The sequence below is a fragment of the Panthera leo genome, chromosome C2 (assembly GCF_018350215.1).
Source record: "Panthera leo isolate Ple1 chromosome C2, P.leo_Ple1_pat1.1, whole genome shotgun sequence".
Classification (NCBI taxonomy): Eukaryota; Metazoa; Chordata; class Mammalia; order Carnivora; family Felidae; genus Panthera; species Panthera leo.
The window spans coordinates 27,492,999-27,514,687 of NC_056687.1; the positions used below are offsets into that span (position 1 = coordinate 27,492,999).

The following is a 21,689-nucleotide window of genomic DNA, read 5'->3' on the forward strand; positions in this document are numbered from 1 at the left end:
AGATTTCTTATAAGTTTCACTATTTAAATAGCCCTTATTCAAGTACTTTTTTTCTGGTATCTCTTGAAATAATCACCTTGCTATATTATTTGTAAATACATAAAAAAATAAAAGGTTAATCTAAGGAAAAGTTAAAAGTTTCAGTGTGGTTGACTTAAGTATCAGCCGTTCACTTCAGTGAAAACCTGATGTGAATTCAAAACAGGTTTAGGTGCCATACTAAGTTTAACAACTTAGTCAAAAATATAGATATATTTAAGTGTCAATACTTAGTAAACTTCCAATGTGCTACAGAGACAAATTAAAAGTTTGTATTAATCTATTCATCTATCCACCTAATCTTAAACAATCCCCAGACAAAATTCATTTTTATATAATTAAAATGATACACTAATATACAATATACCTGCTTACAAACACATAGGTAGCCATAAATAAAACTTTATTCTTTAATTTCATTTACAAGCTACCAAGTATTATGTATCGTACACAGTGCTGAACACTTAAATGGTTGTAGTCATGGAAGGATCCAGACTGAATGGAAAGCTGTAGATAAAGAAAAGATAAAAGCAAAGTAATACTGTAACAGAAAGGTGGCAAAAGCATGGCTTTGCCATAATGAAACCAATCAGATTTGTAATTGTACATCAGTTCTGGTTAAAACAAAGTCTGAGCGCCATGCGATTCTCAGCTTTATTGTTTGCAGTCTGGCTAAAGTCTCTATGGTCTGTCTGTCTTTTGCAGTTATTAAAATAAAAAAAAGTTAAAAACTATAGCAGCAACAAGCAAACCCTGTGACAGGAAGGCAAGGGTTAAGAACTAAAAAAAGTTTATACAGTGTGTTCAGGGAAAGTGTGTGCAGTTTATCTTCCATCAGCAGGAGTTCGACTGAGGGATAACATGATTCGGGCAAACCGCTCGCAGAGTTCATGTGTGGAATATGACGGTAACTTCGGTGGTTCATGGAAACCTTTAATCTCAGTAGAACAATCAAGCAGTTTTGGCAGAAAATCCGTCAGCTTCTCTTGGAGGTTTGCTGTAAATACAAACAATTAGATATAGCTAAAGACAGAGAGGGAAAGAAATCATCATCTTCAACATAATTTATTAGAGTGTACTCAACTAATGTTTCATTTCAAAATATGTATTACCATTTGGGGGAAAGAGGTAAAATATAAATGGCAAGGCAGTGTGCACTTGGTTTGTAAATAGAAAAAAAAGGGAATGACATGAATGTAAAAATACTATAATGTAATATAATGTTTTTACATGAATGTAAAAATAATATAAAAAATGACAAGAATAAATAACATCTAATTCCAACTATAGTTAATCCCAGCTGAAGTGTCCACTAGCACTGTTTAAACTTACATTCCATTTCTTGTCCAAGATAGGAACACCATCGATTTCTCATGTCTTCCACAGCAAGAATATCTTTCTCTTCCATTTCATCCACCAATAACAAGGGCAAAAATGGGACAATAAACTCATTCATAATAATCAAACCATTGTTTACTTCTCGATCCTCTCCAGATTCAAATAGTTCTGCAGCTTGCTCATTTAATTTCTTAATGCATTGAGAAAAAGAAAAAGTTTTGTTTTTAACTAAATAAAAATCCTGTGTTAATACTGAAGACAACAGAAAAAGTATGTTCACAAACAGTATTAGAACAAATGGCAATCAGGAAAAACAATCTCTATCTGTTCTAGCATGAAGTCTCTTAGAAAAAGCTGTGCATACGAGAATAACAGAAACAAGAACAAAAAGAATGGGGAAAATACTGTTGTCATGTTTTTAAAGTTCATGTTCAGCTTATAATTTTCTGATTATCACTACAGGCACCATATTTTAATTCTCCAGAGGTGAAATTTCCCCAATTCTAAAATTTGGTGTGCCATCAAAGTAATTTAAAAAAAAAAAAATTCAGACTCCATATTATCTTTGAAAAACACTTTATCATCTTCTCCATAAATGCCAATTGAATAAGTACTGTTATATTTCTTGAATCTAAAATTTAAAGGTAATCAATTAGCTCATTATTCCTTCAAAAAATTCTTACTGAGTACATGAGATATGCCAGAGACTATTCTAGATTCAGGGGAACCCAACTGATTAATACAGAAAATTCTCACAGAGTTTACAATTTGGTACAGAGATTAGCAAACTTCTGTAAAGGAGAAGATGGGAAATATTTTAGGCTCTGACAGCGATACAGTTTCTGTCGTAACTACTAAATTCTGCCATTGTTACACAAAGACAGCCATACATAATATGCAAATGAGAAGGTATGACTATGTTTCAATAAAACTTTATTTACAAAAACAAGTGACAGGCTAGAGCACAGGCCAGTTGTGCTGACCCTTGATAGCAGAAGACAGAAATTCATGAGGTAAGAAATATAGACTTAAGAAACAGATAAGGTATTATAGGTATAGTAAAAGTTATAGTATTTAAGGGTTTAGGTGAAATCTTAACATTTAGAGCATGATAGATATGATTTTGAAATATTCATAGTTAAGCTGAATTACAAAATAAAAATTATATTATTTCTCATGTTTATATTTTATCATTCTTGTGTAATTTATATCTTGATTTTGTAGAGAGGCTTATGTTAGTAGTCTAACTCAGCCACTAAGCAGTGGCTTGAGTAAATAAGCAATCTCTTAGCTTCAGTTTCTTCATATGCAAAATGAAATATCACCTTTTTTAGACAGTGGTTGAGAGGATTAAACAAGAGAAGACTTTAAGTATCTAGCATAATTTTTACAATACACATTCAAACTTATAATAGTTACTACCATTCTGAAATTAATGTTATCTGAAAACAACCTAAACATAGTACACCCAAAGCCAAACTTATTCGTCATCTTAGATTCCCCAAAGCCAAACACAAAACTGTAAAGTCAAGCAGTTTTGACAACCCTATTTCCTTCTTTCTACTCATCTAATAGTTACCAGGTCCCTTGATTTCACTTCTTCCACCATCTTTTATGCCCTCTTCTTCATACCCACTGCACTTCTGTCTTAGTTGAGGCTCTCTCCTTCCCTCTCTAGGGAAGACTTCAATCTCTACTCCTTTCCAGTTCGCCATCTAGTATACTACTTACAGCCAGATTTATTTTCTGACAACAAATGTGACCAAGCCAAACCTACTCAAACTTACAAAGGTACATGAGAATGCTGCATAAGCTTCAACATAGGCTGACATCAACAAGTATTGTTAGCTTCATCACTTGCACCTAACCCTGCTCCTCAGAATCTAGCCCCAGTGGATCTATCTTCATTTTCTGTTGTATACTTTCCAGGTCTTTTCATATGGTGTCCCTTTGGCTGGAACATTTTTCTGCCTTCTCTACAAGGCATAAAAATCCTATTTGTCCATCAAGATCCAGATCAGTGTTCAACTTTTCCCTTAAGGTCCTCCTTGACAACAACAAGCATATTATTTTGCATATTTCTCATAAAGACACTTAATCTGGAATATAAAAATCATTTATGCTACAGACTGAGTTCTTAGGGGATGGCAAATAAACAGGTCTTAAATGTCTCTGTATCCCTCAAATATGACACTCAGCAAATACTCAGTATGAAAAACCCTGAAAGGAACACTAAAATAACCTTCATGCAGTGTCATTTAAATCCCTATGAAACACCAAACTAGGTGTGAATGGTTTAGTATAATATGGGGTGAAACATTCTACCATTTTTTTCATGTTTTAAAATAACCATCACGTTTTGGCTATATTTATATTTAAAATAGCTTTACCAAAATATTGCCATATCCCAAGCCTTCAATTTTTACATTAAAAATTGCTTTAGTTCATTAAATATATAAATATATACAATTCTGCATTTTTAAAATCTAAAATATACACAATTCAGGTCTTCCTTCTTGGGGAATGATTAAAAACCTTTGAAACTGGCCAAATTAAGAACTATCCTCAATGGATGCTAATCACTAACAATTCAAGTTCTAAAATATACTCAAATGCAATAAAAGCAGCTGAGAGAAAAACAGTAAGATCATCGTCATCTAATATTCTCATTTGAAAATTCTAAAGACATATTAAGATTACAAGTAGCTTATGTAGTTCTACTGCAAGAAAACATTTTATCAGCATACCACTTAAAGTTTTTTAAAGTATACTTAAATCATGTAACTTATATAGGTTGAAAAATCATATACCCTTGAATATCTTTGTGTGTATATATACATATATATTTCTCCTTGTACAGGAAAAAAAAATTGCAGCTTAGGTGTTCACAGTATGTAACAGAATGATGTTAATAGTTAACTAAGAATTAAATTTAGGGGCGCCTGGGTGGCTCAGTCGGTTAAGCGTCCGACTTTGGCTCAGGTCATGATCTCATGGTTCGTGAGTTCAAGCCCTGCGTCGGGCTCTGTGCTGACAGCTCGGAGCCTGGAGCCTGTTTCAGATTCTGTGTCTCCCTCTCTCTCTCTGACCCTCCCCCATTCATGCTCTGTCTCTGTCTCAAAAATAAATAAACGTTAAAAAAAATTAAAAAAAAAAAGAATTAAATTTAATCAGAAAAATGTATAAAGATGGAATTTGTGATCTCATACATCAAGGTTAGCTGACTTGAGAAATATTAACAAAGTACTTCAGACCTTTAGAAACTAATTTGGTGCTACAAAACTGCTAAAAAGACTTTTTTAAAGTTTATATAACAACAGTAATATTTCTGCACATAGACAGCGAAAATATTTGAGGAAAAAAAACTACCAATGACTAGGTGGGAAAAAAAGGATACTGTATTACAATGAATCATTTAACACTATGTACACCAAATTTACTACTGTATTTTAAAAAACTCAGAAAAATCTATTATTTTTCTGGAATAATAATTGCTCATGGCCTGTGCAGTCCCCCCCTTCTCTCACCAAAAAAGGGAATAGTAGAATAATGAAGAAACCAAAATATAAAAGTAATCATTTTGATCCTATATTAAGAACATTTCTGGTTACCACCTGCAATATTTAGGACCAATAAAGAGAAAAGATAATAAAGAATTGAGTGCATTCCTGCATCTTAAGCGATTATACCCAGATTACATCATGATGATGTCATCATCATGATACTTTCCTCATCAGAGTTTATAGTCAATCACTTCTATAGGAGTCTGGAAAATCTGTTCAGTGTAAGACAAAACAATAACGTAAACATGACCTCCTAAGTACATTCAACTTACTAGTAAACACTCTCTTCTATAATGTGATATCAATTCTTCATCATGTCCTCTGTATCGGCCTTTGGACAAGAGTTCTTTGTTATTCTGATAAGCGCAGATAAGGAACAGCAAGGAATCTATATAACTTAAAAATTAAAAGAAACACAAGGCATTATTTCATCTTTGTAAAAAAAAAAGTCAACTACAATTATAAAATGCTTAAGTATACATTTAAATTTTGATTATCCAGAACATTACAATAAATGTATCATCTAAAAGCTGTTTTAGCAACAGCCACATCTGAGATCAGGAGATAGTTATGTCATAAAGTAAAAAAACAAAAACAAAAACAAAAACAAAAAAAATGGAGCTAGGCTAGAGGCACCTGGGTGACTCAGTCAGTTAAGCGTCTGACTTCGGCTCAGGTCATGATTTCACAGTTCCTGAGTTCGAGCCCTGCATCGGGTTCTGTGCTGACAGCTCAGAGCCTGGAGCCTGCTTCAGATTCTGTGTGTCCATCTCTCTGCCCCTCCCCTACTCGTACTCTGTCTCTCTTTCTCTCTTAAAAATAAACATTGAAAAAAAAATTTTTTAATGGAGCTAGGAATTAAGAAAGACTGGGAGGAAAAAGCCCGTAATTATTGAATTCAGGTAGTTCCTCTCTCCTGATTCCCTGATGTCTTCCATTTAGACTGATAGGGAAGTCAAGAATCTACTTTTTTTTAACAACATAATGTCATTTTTGTTTGAAGAAAGGGTCAGATTACTTTGCTTCTTTATCACAAACATCGTGTGTTTCATTCAGTGACTATTCAGGTATTTTTCCGTGTGCACCCATGGTTCTCATCACGGAGAATAACATAATTGGAAGAGGGGAGAATATCCAAAGGAAATGGGGAAGTAGAAATGGAAAAAAAAAATGCTTCTACAGCTGAACATTCTGGTGGAATACACACACAAAGAAGAGGGTAGGAACATAACAGCTGGCGGGTCGGTCTTTTATAAAAAGTTTACCAAGTAATATTAATAATGTTACATTAACATAAGTCTATATGTTACGAAGTTCAAACTAAGTTTTAGAAAGGGAGGAGGGTAAAAATGTTTGAGGATTCTATTTACCTCTAAAACAGTTATCCTCTCTCAATATGGGGTAAGAAATAAATATAGCTATATATTTGTATAACTGAAATATGAACGATACTAAGATGTCTCCTTTGTGCCAGTTTTTCCAGTTACAACATACCTTCTTATAGATTAATTCAGAAAAATGTAACATTCTAAAAGGCGAAATATTATAAAGAAACACTTTTAAAACTCCAGGTTACATTAAGTTTTTATTATTTAATTTCATGTGCTTAAATATAAATCAATTCTGTACTTTGAATATAAATGTAGAATTGGAAACTAATGTACACATTAATGGCCTCTCATATGACACACCTGAAACTATTTCATAAAAAATAAGTTATTTCATACACTTTTTTGAAAAGTCTTCTCCCAGGAACTTGTTTTTGAGAAAACTTAAGAATATGGGATTTTAGTTTGAAAAAATATAAACATAACCTCAGGTAAAGGTTTTTAGTTTTATTTATGAAAGAAGAAAAGAAGGGAGTGATAATAACATTAAATACTGTTTTACACCACTAAATTAGTCTGCTGGCACATCTGCCTTCTCTTTTATAGCTATTAAGTTTCCTATTAAAGAGTCTCACTGAATGACATTCATATCTGGCCTTCAAGACCTGAGTCACCTCTCTAAGAATAGCTCTGAAACTGTGGCCCTGTTCCAATTTTCTACTGAAGTACACATTTTCCATATTTTATCAACCTTTAAAGTGCTTACAAACATATCTTCAAATAAATCACAGTAAGACTCAGCAGTCCAGGTACCACATTCTTATTTTAAAGTAAAATAAGACCATGAACCCTGCAGACGCTTTTGATCCTCACTTGTACTATTATAAATTGTGGTTCCTAAAAACATGATTTCACTTCACTATTCACAGACTTGACAATGGCCTATCAATCAGTATTCATTCAAAGTTTTCAAGTTTTGTGTTTTTATTTAAAAAAAAAAAAAGTTGGACAGAACCTTTTGACAATATTTTCTAACCGACTAGCTGTGGTAACTACTATATTTAAAGTGTTAAAATTAACATTTCTTCTTGTAATATTCCATAAATATTATTTGTCACCATTAACTAATTTTCTAGTTGACCTTTCCAATTTAATAAACATTTGCTACACCAGAATATTCACTTTCTGAATAAGCATGTATTTGAGAATAAGCATATATTTGAGAATAAGCAAATTATGAAATTTGAACATACTTTGAACATACCAAGAGAAGCTAATATAAGAAGTTAATGCAGAAAGCAAAAAAGTGACAGCTTCATCTTTTTAATTCTTACCAAAGAATACTCACCTGATTTCATTAAATTTTATAAGAATACAGATCTCTATTTCAATTTTTTTCTCCCTAGTTAATCGTGTGACCTTGAAAAAGTTACTGCATCTGTGGATGCAATTACTGTGGAGCCTAGTTTATCTATAAAATGGAAATGCCTTCTTGATCTTACTCTGTCCACTTATAAGATCACATTACTATTTATCTTAGAAATACTAATCTCAGCTATCTTAAAGTGAACTTGAATATTCCTATTAAAGAAATATAACTGTGGCCCAAATAAAATAACTCATAAAATGGAACTACTTATCAAAATAGTTCTCTATTTCAGTGACCAAAGTGAATCACCTTATAAATTACATGATGACTTGTGTCCAAGTATTAACAGTGTTTTTTAATTCTGTGTAACTTTTAAACTTTGCTAAGTGTAGAAGTGATGGCAGTGCTCACTGTCCACCAAACAGGGCAGCAAGGGCCACCAGCATTTTCCACAAAGACAGCAGTGTCGTGTCTGTGCTGGCTGACAGGGTAGCCACTAGCCACAGGTGGCTGGCTACTGAACATTCAAAATGTGGCTAGTATGACTTAGACACTGAATTTTTAGTTGGAAAATTAATTAAATTTAAATTGTCTCATTTGGTAGCAACCAGGCTGGATAGACAGCACAGCTCTAGAAGTAATAGTCTGTGCTGTCATTTAAAAACAAAATTGCATCAATATCGCAGTGAGAGTTTCCTGTACGTTACATAAAACCAGGAAAGAAAAGAAAGAAAAGAAGGAATTCAATAACTCTTTTAATTGAATACATTATTACAGAGTATTGAAAATACAGCACTTTCTTTTAAATTAAGATCTTTGTCATTTGGATAAATGAGTCTAGTGTGGTCTCAAAACAGAGACTTTTGTTGTCTTTATGTTTTTCAGTAACAGTATACTTAGATTTTCAAGTAGGAAGTTCATAGGTGATACAAAGAAGATTTTTGTCCCAGAGTTCAATTATTTGTTTTCAAATATCTTAAATTTCAGAGGAACTTTTGCTACTGTAAAAAGATTCAAAATAAATGACTAGCTAGTTTTTAATATTTTTTGAAATACAGTAATTGCTTTTGAGCATTAAATTTGTTAATTGGTTATTTTCATATAGTGTTTCCTGAGTATTAATTTTTCACTTCCTTGAGCCTATCAAACCGTATTATTACCAGACTGAGGCTTGAAAAAAATGTTTCACGTTATTGATTAGATCAAGTCTATTATTCGTTTAAATTTTAAGTTCATTAGAGTATTCTGTCTTTGACAATTTCTTCTTTGTATTTGTTGCCCTTTATTTCCTTTGTAACTAATTTCCATTTTTTAACTACTCTTAATGCTGCCTTTTCAAGGTTAATTTGGGTGTAATTAGTGATTAGAATTTAACTTTTTAATAATTTTTTACCTATTGACTTTAGACTTCACTGTGAGATTGGAAGTAAAAAAAATCTACAAATAATGTCTACTGGTTCTCAGTATACTTGTTCTACTCAAAAGTCTACAGTTGTAAATTAATTTTAGATACACAATTATTAAATGAAATAAAGTTATGTGGATTCCATTCCCTCTACCCCCTTTTCTCAAAAACAAAGCAAGAAAACTCATTTGTCTCATTTATCTAATGTATTGTAGGGCCGACACAAACATGCTTAAGAAATCTGGGGGACAACTTGTGGTTTATTTTATGCTAAACATAAGCTCTACTGATTTAAAAATATAACTTATGTTTATATATTGGAGTTGAAATAGAAATTTTAATACAGATTAGATTAAGACATTTTACAAATGCTTTCTAGACAAACTAACTCTACAACTAGTTTCATAGGTGAATAGTGTTCGATTTCAACTCCTTTTACCGTTCTAGTTTTTAAGTTTATATCAGCTCAGTTTAAATAACTTTGCCGGACCCTACAAATTAATACTCCCTGTAAGTATACATTAGAAGGAAACTAATCTTACTACTAAGCAGTGTGTTATATTACACAGTGAATATCTGTGTTTTGTAATTTAAAAATGATGTAAGGTAATAGTTTCAGGAATGGTTTAAAAACGTGTGGCGACTTGCTTACTTTCAGTGATTCACCAATAAGTTAGAAATATCTATTTTTTAAATATGTTTTTTAAAATGCCTTTTGAACATTTTTAAGCAATGTATTTAAACAATCACATAAAATAAATTACCATGTTTAAATATATATATATTTATATATATATAAAATCACTAATATATATATTTTAATATATTATATTAAATATTATATTTATTATATATTTATATATAATAAATATATTATTTAATATATATTTATATATATTTAATATATATAATTGAATATAAATATATTTAATATTATATTAAATAAATATATTAAATAAATATTTAATATATTTTAATATATATATTAAAAAATCACTAGTCAAGTACATTAATATTAAAGGATATGAGTTAAGAAATATGTGAATAAGTAAATGCAAATCAGTGTATAAGTAAATAAATCAATATTTATCCTTTGTTCTTAATAACAATTAAAATAAAAAAAATAATATAGTTTAAGAAGTAGAAACTCCTTTAAAATCATCTGTACCTTAAATGAAAAATGATCTAAAATGTGTTTGTAGTCATAATACTTAGAAGACAGCTGATCAATTTTCTATAGCTATAGTTTTTATAGTAATGAAACTTTGGACAAAGAGACATTGGAAACACTGTCTCTGCTTTGAAGTCAAAATTAGACTCAGAAAGAATATGAAAAAGGCTGGAGACTAAAGGCAGATATTATGGTATACAAAGAGTTCTGTGTGTTGGGCTACCAGCTTGTTTGGTCGCTAGCAAACTTCTAGGCTTTAATCTAATCCTATTCCATCCTAAACTTCAATTGTAGAATGTGAGAGCTAATAAAAACAAAGACACTAATGCCAACCTTATAGATTTAATTGAAAATGGAAAGTATGTGGGATATATGGAAACTTCCAGTACCAACTATACAATTTCTCTATAAAGATAAAACTTCTAAAATTAAAAGTTTATTAAAAATATGTACAGTGAATAAAACCTTTTCTAAAGATGAGGTCATATCTGAATAGAATTAAATGCAAAAATTAAGCTTTTCATATTTGACCATTCTGCCTTACCTTTCTCTTTGAAAATTTTCTAGCCCAATTATGAGATACATGGTTGTTTCCCTGAACTTCCTATAATCCTGATGCCACTCCTGTAGGTGAAAGAAAATATTAAAAATATACAAAGTAAGATATTAAAACTACAATGAAAACTGTTCATAAAGCAATGTGTTATTCTGACAACTATTCAAAGTAATAGAAGCAAAGAAATCAAAATTAAGATAAATAAGACCTAAATCAAAACTTTAGCTTCTGATACACAAGACCACTTTATTAGTGGTCTTACATTTATAATAATAAATGTAAAAATTACTAGACATTAACGAAGAATGAAATAACAATGATTCACTAAAAGATAACAGAAATGCAAAGGCAAGATAATCAACCAGGTTTTCTCTCTTTCAAAAACTGTTCTGTCTAAAGGCATATTATTATTAAGATATTATTACAGATGTATATCACAATTGGATGTAGGAGGTAAATGAAGTTACTACTCTAACAGAATCAACACTGAAGACTATTATTTGATGAAGAATATTAAAAAACTAAAAGAAAAACAGTGTAATGCATTTATTTAACCTTTTATTTTTGCCAAATTTAGGTTAAATTTTATTTTAAATGTGGTAGCTGAGTTTATTCATCTGAGGTATGGTGAAAAACATACAAGCATGTCACATTTCAGCTGTCCCTTCCTCCAAAAAAACCAATTACTGGGCATATAATAGGACTAAACAATTCAGAACTGACACCCTCTAACTCAAGACAACAAATCAGGATTTTTCTTTAATTTATTTAAAAAATTTTTTCAAGGAAAACCATAACCAAATTCAATATAGGATTTAAACTAAGATACCGATAATAAAAGTATTAAAGCTCTTATATACATATTACATAAGCAAATGAAAGTAAGAAACATATAGACCAGTTGACCAACTATACTCTCCTTGAATATAAATTAATTTTTAATTTTAATTTTTTGAGGCATAATCTTACAGTATTAGTAGGCCTTAATAACATAAAGATAAAATTTGTCCTACAAGTGTGAAGTTAGCTTTTCTGGGAAATTATTTAAATTGCCACTCTACTGTCATTAGAAATGTCTGAGGAGCTGTGAGTAAATTTCTTCTGTAAAGACCTAGACGGTAAGTGTTTTAGGCTTTGCAGGCCATGTAGTCTCTGTTGTCACTATTCAACTCTGTGATTGTAGTGTAAAAACACTCATGTATAATACATAAACAAATAGTTGTAGTTGTGTTCCAATAAAACTGTATTTATAAAACCTGGTGGTAGGCTGGATTTGGTCTGTGGGCCAAGGCTGGCTGACTCATGACTCAGAGCAGGATAAAGATATATGGGATACACAGAATCTAAAACCATGTCCTATAAATACCTGTAAGATTTAATAGCTCTGCAGTTAAAAATATGAGAAGTTTTCAGAACAAAAATATGTTAAAGTGAATCTAATGTTGCAACCCTGGGGATGGAGTGCAGAGGCAAATCATAATTAAAAATCAAGTTTCATGTAACTTGAATCTTGGGGACAGGGTAGAGTGAGTAACCAACCCACTTGTTTGTCATCTCTGGCATATATTATGTGCATGTTCTTAGATCTTCTCTTCTGCTATCTTGTTGTAAGTTACCTACCCTTATGCTATTACTATTATAAAGCATAACGGTTAAGAATGGTACCTCTTGATTTCTAGTAGAATGAGCCATCCTACGTTCTTCAAGAATGTCTGGGCTAGACTGAGATGTCCACATTTCGTAAAAATTTTGAATCAGCTTATCAAGCTCCATCAAACAATCTGCTAAAAGTTTGACAGGGACTGCACTGAATCAATAAACTACTCTGGGGAAAAAATGACATCTTTACAATACTAAGTTTTCCATAGTATGTATATCCATTTATTTAGGTCTTCTTTAATGCCTCCTAAAGTCAAGCACATCTCTTGTTAAATTTACTTCTAGTTATTCTATAGTTCTGGATGCTATTGTAAATGGTGTCATTTTCTTAAAATTTCATTTTCCGATTATCTGTTGCTGGGATAAAAGAATGAAATTGGTATGTGACATAAGTTCTGCCTGTTGGAAAACTGTTTTATTAGTTCTAATAAATTTATCTGTAGATTTTTTATTTTCTAGGTGTAAAATCTGCAAATAATGATAGCTTTGTTTCTTCTTTTCAAATCTTTTACTTTTTGCTTATGTTTGTTGCCTTGCTGCCCATGTGAATTTCTAGTACAATTCTGAATAGCAGTGGTGGTTGCAGACATCCCTGTCTTTTTCCTGATCACAAAAGGAAAGCTTTCAATGTCCATAGTTCCATATGATTTTTGCTATGCAGTTTTGTTATTGTTGTTTTTTTTTTAAATTTTTTTTAATGTTTATTTATTTTTGAGACAGAGAGAGACAGAGCATGAACAGGGGAGGGGCAGAGAGAGAGGGAGACACAGAATCCGAAACAGGCTCCAGGCTCCGAGCTGCCAGCACAGAGCCCGACGCGGGGCTCGAACTCACGGACCGTGAGATCATGACCCGAGCCGAAGTCGGATGCTTAACCGACCAAGCCACCCAGGCGCCCCGCAGTTTTGTTGTTTTTTTTGAGACACTCTTTAGTAGATTATCATAGTTGTATTTCAGGTTAGCTCAGGATTTTTTTCAAAAATGATTATTTTTCTATATCCTTCCTCCTGTATGTTAATGTGGTGAATTACAATAATTGTTTAAGAGAACGTGAAGTCATTAAGTTTGTAAATGTGACCAAAATTAATCAAAGGCACTTGTGAAATCAACTTAAAATTTACTAGATAGGGGTGCCTGGGTGGCTCTGTCAGTTAAGCGTCCTACTCTTGATTTCAGCTCAGGTCATGATATCATGGCTCGTGAGATCGAGCCCTTATGAGCCTGCTTGGTATTTTCTCTTTCTCTCTCTCTTTCTGCTCCTTCCCTGCTCATACTCATATACACACACACTCTCTCTCTCTCAAAAGTAAATTAATTTAAAAACCTACTAGATTTGTAAATTTAAAAAGGCAATGCATAAAGTTAAGTTTAAAAGTCTAAAGAAATACTGGGTGTTTGAATTGGTAAACTAAAAAAAAACAGTATTAATTTTAAAGCCAAAGTTAACACAAAGAATTTTGTGTACAAAAATTACCACAAGCACGATATGAGCACTCATGCATGTTCTCTCACATGTACAACACTGTCCAATAATGAAATGTGCTCAGTGGTGAGGAAATGAAAGAAAGGTCAGTGAACTACCGAAATTCCTCAATCTACAGTTCAACCTCTCAAAAGGCACATTACCTCATATTCCTCCAAGTTTACTTCTTCAGGTTTTATCATTTCAAGTTTGGCTTGAGCAACTTTCATTATGTTGTGACACCTTCAAATAAAAGAAATATATTCGTAAATCAAAAGTGAAATTCACAAAAAGTGAAAAGCATATGACACAAAACTAAACTACCCAACATACGTGAAAATAAAATCCACTGTCACTAAGCAATACTTTTTGAGGAAGCAACTCTCAAATAAGTTTAATTGAAAATGTTTTTTGGATCAATGTTGGACTGGATAGTTACAAAGTATATAAACTAGACAGCATCAATAATGCTACCTCAAATTTACATGTTATATTTACAAATGGCTTTTAAATTACATTTTATTAATACATATTGTATAAGTAAAAACAAATGAAATGTGTTTTTTTATAACATATATATATATATTAAGCAAGCTCAGGAGATATTAAATCTCATCTTCCCATTTCAAATGGCATGATTCATGAACAGCAAAAAAGAATCTAAACTGTGCCTATCATTTCAGGTAATAGAGACATTGTTGCACATGTTATGATCAGAATCATTGTTAAAGAAATCTCTGCAGAGTATGTTTAGCTATCGCATGCATCTTAACTTTTCAAGTATGAGACAAATTAGGTTATCAAAACGAACTGATGAATTTGCAGTCCTCAGGACAAATAACTACAAAAGAGTGAAAGTGAATGTGATTACCCCATTAATATTTGCCCCCAATTCAATAGCGTATATTCACTGGAACATGGTTTCCCAACAGCCCAAATAATAAGGGTCATAATCTGGCATATTTCTGAGCTCTTTGTGGTTACATGTAAAATAAATGATGCTCCTACGACTACAAATAAAATATAACAGTCAACATTCAATGAGCACTTTATTATCTATCAAATATTGTTCAAAACCATTTACTTGTATTACTTCACTTAATCCTACATTTCACAGCAGATACATGGTGAAGCAGGAATTTAATCCTAGATGCTTTGTTTTCCTCATTTTCTTCTCTGCCACATAGATTTTTAATTCAGTATTTTTGAGATATTCAAGAAAGGATAATAATTTATTTCAGAATTAAAATGGACTACAAACCCCAAGATAACATAAACGATTCTGTATTCTAAAATAAGTTCCTGGGATGCCTCCATGGCTCAGGTAAGCATCCAACTCTTGATTTTAGCTCAGGTTATGATCACCACAGTTTGTGAATTCAAGCCCTGCATTGGGCTCTACGCAGACAGTGTGGAGCCTGCTTGGGATCCTCTCACTCTCCCTCACTCTCTTTCCCTTCCATACTCTCTCACAATAAATAAACAAACTTAAAAAAATAAAAATAAAATAACTTCTAATACTTTGATGTTTACCTGAGGCCTAAATTTTTTAATGGTATTCATTTTAACTAGATTGTATTTTAATTTTCCAACTTCAGCCAAAAATTATAGTTTATAGGAATTTTCACAAGAAAACATTTTTGGGTAAACCAAACTACAGTTGATCCTTGAACAACATGGGTTTGAACTTCATGGGTTCACTTACACACAGATTTTCTACAATAATGTAAATGTGTTTTCTCTTTCTTAAGATTTCAGTAACATTTTCTTTCCTCTAGCTTACCTTATTGTAAGAATACAGTATCTGACACATAGAACATATAAAATATGTGTTCATCGACTGTTTACGTTATCAGTAAGGCCTCCAGTCAAGAGGAAGTTATTAGCAGTTTAAATTTAGCAGAGTCAAAAGTTACATAACTTTATGTGCAGATTTTCAACTGCACAGAGGTCAATGCCCCTAATCTCCACATTGTTCAAGGGTGAACTGTAATTTAACCATTTTAAGGCTTCTCTTGATGTCAGAGGACATTTAACTATTTTATTTTATTAGTATATACGGTTAAATACTTTTCTCTAGTGATTCTCAAATGAGGGTAATTTTGCTCTTCAAGGGGTTATCTCTCAACATCTGGAGACACTTTGGGTTGTCACCTCTTGAGGGAGGCGTTACCGACATTTAGCAGGTACAGGTCAGGAACACTGCTAAATATCCTACAAATTATAGGATAGCTTCCCACAATAAATAACTATCTCACTCCAAATATACATAGTGCAGAGACTAGAAATTCTTTATTTCCCTAAAATATTAAGTCCCCAAAGGGTAGTGCTTACATTATATTCTTCTGTACATCTTTATGTTGCTTAGCTCAGTATCTTGGTCAACAAGTAAAATGTACTAAAACAATATAAATTATTTTCAGCTCAAACTTCTAAAGGTTATGACTATAAACTCCAGAGAAATTCCAAAACAACTGTTCAAAATTAAGGGAAGTCTAAGTTTTGTGCTGTATTTATGAAATAGGTCTTTCTTTGAATATGTATAAAATAAACATTTAGAAACTGCACTAAAAGCAATTTTAAAAAGACAATTTAACAATACGTTAGATATTTCACATTTTAATTTTCTTAAATTACCTTTCATCAAAACTCAAATTTCTATCTCCAAATTGTTCTAGCAATGTTTTCTCAATGATTTTCTTTGGTGCCTGGTTCTGGATAAAATAGACCACTACATGATGTAAACGATAATCTGTTTCTGGTGGGGTGTCTTCTTGGGCCAATTTAACCAGTCTTGAATACTCCAACTTAATTGCCTAGAAAATGTAACAAAATGCCAATTTTGATTAATTATGGTAATTAAAATCGTTCAATATTACAGCTCTACATGTTCTTGTGTTCAGATACACTTTCTTCCTTTAAAGTATTACCAACAAGGTGGCACATGGTACATCTACAAATATTGTCCCGTATTCCACAGGTTGAAAGAATTTTCTAAAACTGACCATATACGCCCTCATCTTTTCACTGTATAAATAGTTTTTTGTTTTAATGCAGAGAACTATTAAACTGAACAATACGCCTAAGCTTACTATGCGAATACTAGTGTAAAACTGTTTGGAGTCTGGTCTATTCAAAGGCATCATAAGACTGAGATACTAGGGATCTCTTACCCTGTGCTTTCTAGTATCAGTTTCATGTGTATCTTGAATATCCCAAATTCTAGAATTGAAATACAGTTTCCTGAAATACCCATATCTGAAAGAAAATGGCTGGCTCTTATATGCATAATAATACCACTGCAATTAACTTTTAGCTAAAGAGCCCCAAAATAATGAAAAAGCAAGCCCTGAGATTGTAGTTACCACAGAATGAATTCCTTGTTGCTTCAAAAATATCTGAATTTCGGGGCGCCTGGGTGGCTCAGTCGGTTAAGCATCCGACTTCAACTCAGGTCACAATCTCGCGGTCCGCGAGTTCGAGCCCCGCATCGGGCTCTGGGCTGATGACTCAGAGCCTGGAGCCTGCTTCTGATTCTGTGTCTCCCTCTCTCCCTGCCCCTCCCCCGTTCATGCTGTGTCTCTCTCTGTCTCAAAAGTAAATAAACGTTAAAAAAAAATTAAAAAAAAATCTGAATTTTATTAGTGTAATAATTAATGAATATTATCACTATTATTACCTTAATGCTTGAGCGTCCTTTTTCTTTATAAATAGGAACATCTCAGAATTTACAACTAATTATAATGGGAAATAATAAACACTGATACATGTTTCTACACATGAGCAATCATTTGGAAAATATTTGCTCATACAGAAACAAGGGTAGGGTTATACATCAAATATTGTTGTATATAAGAAACACATATGATTAAAAATCACACTTTTAAAAATTTCACTAATATTGGACTTTTATCTAAATCCTAGCTCTATTAACTGTAAAACATTTTGGGGCCACATGTAAAATATTTTATAAAAAATCCATTCCATTAGAAAAGTTTTTTTTTAATGCATGTCTTTCTTAAGCAATTCTTGGCTATCCAGATACTACACTATATTTTACAGAAAGGGAGAAAATATAACGGACAAACATTAAATGAAATATTCTAGTCATGCATTCTTATATTTCACTAAAGGGAAGGCAATAATAAGTCTTTTCTATATATTTAGCATTATAAAAAGAATTATTATTTTATGGCTAAAATACATTGTGCTTTTTTTGGTTATATACGCTATGTTAAAGTCTTGCTGTTGTGGTTAAAAATAGCCATGAAAATATATTTTGACATGTAAGATTATTAAGGCTTACTTCACTGTATACCTAACTAGCACACAGAAGCTTCGCTTAGAACTCTAAAATCTTCCCATTTTCCCAATATGAAAAAAGGGGCACATGTTCATTTACTAACCAAACTGTACTGATTTTGAGAATAAATGTAAAACAAAACCATTAATAACTGTTCTTTCTTATCATGGTGCTCAGACAATGACTGTCACGGACTATTAAAAGTTCTTTTGAATATTCAAACATTTCAGGTCAAAATTAGTATGACCAAAATAAAAGAAATCTGTATGTTGAGTCTCTTAAAGTAATATTGTTGGTTTAGAGATAAGGAGTTATAATACTAAATGGTTATGTATATTTTTACATATGTTCAAAATAGAGGCTGTATTTTTTTCATAGAGAGCAAAGAGATTTCTATTAGTGAGGTGGAATATATATCCCCCTTTTATTTTAAGATTATGTTTATCTCTTGATGTTCTATTTAAGATTATCCCAATTTTCACAAGTAAATGCCAAAGTTACAATCTATAGATGTTGAATCCAGAAGACGTAGTAAGGTACATTTAAATTTCTACAAGTAATTTTTCAAACACATAAAACACTTTTTACCAGCACAGATTATTTTTTATAATTATCAATTATTTTTGTTTATTTATAAACTGCCTTCTAAAAAGGTTTTCTGATGTCTAAAATATACCACAATCATATTTAATTCTTCATATTTTCAACAGATGTTCAATGCCGGTATATTTAGCAGAGTTCTTCACCATATCATTATAAGTAAAGTTAACACTGCTGAGTTGTTCAATTTTATTCACACTACTGCCTCGAAATACTCCCCTAGAATTAACGTTTGTCCTTTCCATACTTTGGCTGCCTGTGCAGGCAATTAATTAGCACAGATACTGCAATGAAACCACTACACAAATACAAAATGAAATGTTAATACTGGTCATTAGGTGATGGAACTGCTTTGTAAATAATTTTTAAAATTATCTTTCACCAGACCTTTAACATGGTCCTACTAATCAGGTCCAAAGTTACCTATTCGGTCTTATTTCCTATGACTCTTGAACAAAGACTTCTCTCAACCTAGGTTAGGCTGGTTTCCCCACAGATGCACACATGCCCTTGTTTCTTAGGTTCTCTACATGTATAATGTCCTTTCTTGTTTGTTTCCCATCTATCTACAGATGACCCTTCAATGAGACTAGTTTCTCTCTTTTGAAATCTTCAGTTCCAAAGACGAAATAATTTCTACCTAGACTTTTTCTACCTTTCTAAATCATATTATAAAATATTCTAAATGTGTAATTTTTATAAACTTTATTTTGATGTAACTATATACATACATCAGAAGATACCAAATATACAATATATTCTCGAGGCAGTAAGATCTAAGGGAAAATCAGTTAGACTAAGGTTCAAAAGCTAGGTATACCATTTATTAATTGTGACATAAAAAAAAGTCACAAAGTTCTCCAAGTCTTAATGCACTTATCTGTGAAATAAGGTTAGGTGACTTTAGAGAGAGAATACGTGTGTGTGTGTGTATAAATTATATATTTATAGACTCCTTTTTAAAAAACTGACATGTACCAAAAAATTGAAGAAAACCTACTTCAAATCCCAGGGGATTATAATCATATAGGCTATAGTATTTGACCACAATGCAATACAAATAGGAATTAAAAATAAAGACAACTCCCGGGGCACCTGGGTGGTTCAGTCGGTTGAGCATCCTGCTTCGGCTCAGGTCATGATCTCACAGTTTGTGGGTTAGAGCCCTGCCTTTGGCTCTGTGTTGACAGCTTGGAGCCTGGAGCCTGCTTCAGATTCTGTGTCTCCCCAGCTCTCTGCCCCTCCCCTGCTTGCACTGTCTCTGTCTCTGTCTCTCTCAAAAATAAATAAAACATTTAAAAAAAATTTAAAAAAAAGGACAACTCCCAAACTAAACTCTTAGGAGGTAAAAAGATAGTCTCAAATTATTCTTGGGCCAAAGGATTCAAAATTATATTAATAATTGGGATCATAAGATATCAAAAACTATTGGACATAGCCAGACTACTAGTCAAAGGAAAATTCCAACTTAACCACTATAGAAAAAACACATTTCAAGAAGCTGGGGGATGGCGGGGCTGGGGGAAGAAACTAAAGTAAGATAGAAGAAATAAAATAATGTGGCAATTAGATAAGAAATAGTCAAAAGCTTTTCTTTCCAAAAAGATGGATGAAATATCAAGGTATGGGAGAAAATTCAACACCAGATATTAAAAAGGTGACAATATCAAAAATACAAAAAAAAAGCTTTAAAATTTATTTAAAAATAATACATATAGCTGTATGCCAATAAACTACAAGTTTTTGATTAAACAGATAATCATCTAGGAAAATAGAAATGGCCAGAATTGCTTTAAAAGGTAGAAAAAGTACCAAGTTCTTGAAGAGACACAGTAAAACTGGAGAAAAACTGGAATAGTTGCCCAAGATCTGTATGCAATAATCAGGTTCACACTGTTTTAGAGATGTGATGTTACGTCATATCTTCAAGAACCAAATGATGTCTCTATCTAAAGTCCTCCGAAGCCCAAGAAAAGGGCAAAGTCTCCTTAATGATTACACAAGGCCAGAATAATATGAATATAAAGTATTAAAAAATATTTTAAAAAACTATAGATCAATTTATCTATAAACACAGATGCCAACACTCATCCATTTTTGATAAACTACACTGTGTATAAAAAGAATATACAAAAAGTGTTTACAATGGTTAAAAAAGAGGTGATGGTAAATGTTAAAATCTTTACATTCCAAGGGTTAATTACAGAAAAATCTGTTCACATCTCAAACAGATGCATTAGAATATTTCTAATTTCCAATACCAACCAGTTTAGAAGAAAGTCTCAACTATGAATTTAAGAAAATGTCTTTAATTTGTAAAGGGAAATCTATAAAAAAACCAATACTACACATCATACTTGAAAACAAAACACTAGAGACACTTCCATTAAAATCACAAAGTAGGCAAAGAAGCTTACTACCATTATTTTAGTATTTAACTATATTATGAAAAGTCTGGTCAACAAAATAAAAACAGTGATGAAATAAAAAGTATAATGAAAATTATGCCAATAATAAGATAATTACTGGGAGAGAGTATACTGAAATAATTATAAGACTCTCAAGTAAAAATTTATTAGTAAAAAACATGAAGAGTCCAATAAGGTAACTAGATACAACATAAACAAATAAAATTAATTAGCTCTCCCATTACCTATCATACCAATAAACTGATAGAAAAAGTAGGGTAAGTGATTCAATTCATAAAAACAAACATTTTTTATACATCTAGGAATAAACAAGAAAGGTATAAGACCATTACTAAAGTAAAATTAGAAAACCTTATTAAATGACATAACAGAAGACTAAAAATGAAGAGTCATACCACGTTTCTTTTTGGGAAGACTGAAAATAGTAAAAAAAAGTTATTTATCCATCTCACCCTAAATTCATCATA

The 21,689-nt window shown here is 31.8% G+C and overlaps 1 protein-coding gene across 8 annotated transcripts in view; it reads right to left on the minus strand.

Moving 5' to 3' along the window:
• Window positions 1–425: 425 nt before the first annotated feature.
• The window catches only part of USP25 (ubiquitin specific peptidase 25), a 149,249-nt gene continuing 127,985 nt past the window's right edge, over window positions 426–21,689 (minus strand). For all 8 annotated transcript variants that reach the window (XM_042956096.1, XM_042956093.1, XM_042956094.1 and 5 more), the window contains 6 exons: window positions 16,528–16,706; window positions 14,055–14,133; window positions 10,758–10,837; window positions 5,213–5,336; window positions 1,372–1,567; window positions 426–1,036 (listed from right to left, as the gene is read on the minus strand). In XM_042956096.1, the coding sequence (XP_042812030.1) occupies window positions 864–1,036; window positions 1,372–1,567; window positions 5,213–5,336; window positions 10,758–10,837; window positions 14,055–14,133; window positions 16,528–16,706 (831 nt within the window). In that variant the 3' untranslated portion in view covers window positions 426–863. The remainder of the gene's footprint in view (window positions 1,037–1,371; window positions 1,568–5,212; window positions 5,337–10,757; window positions 10,838–14,054; window positions 14,134–16,527; window positions 16,707–21,689) is intronic.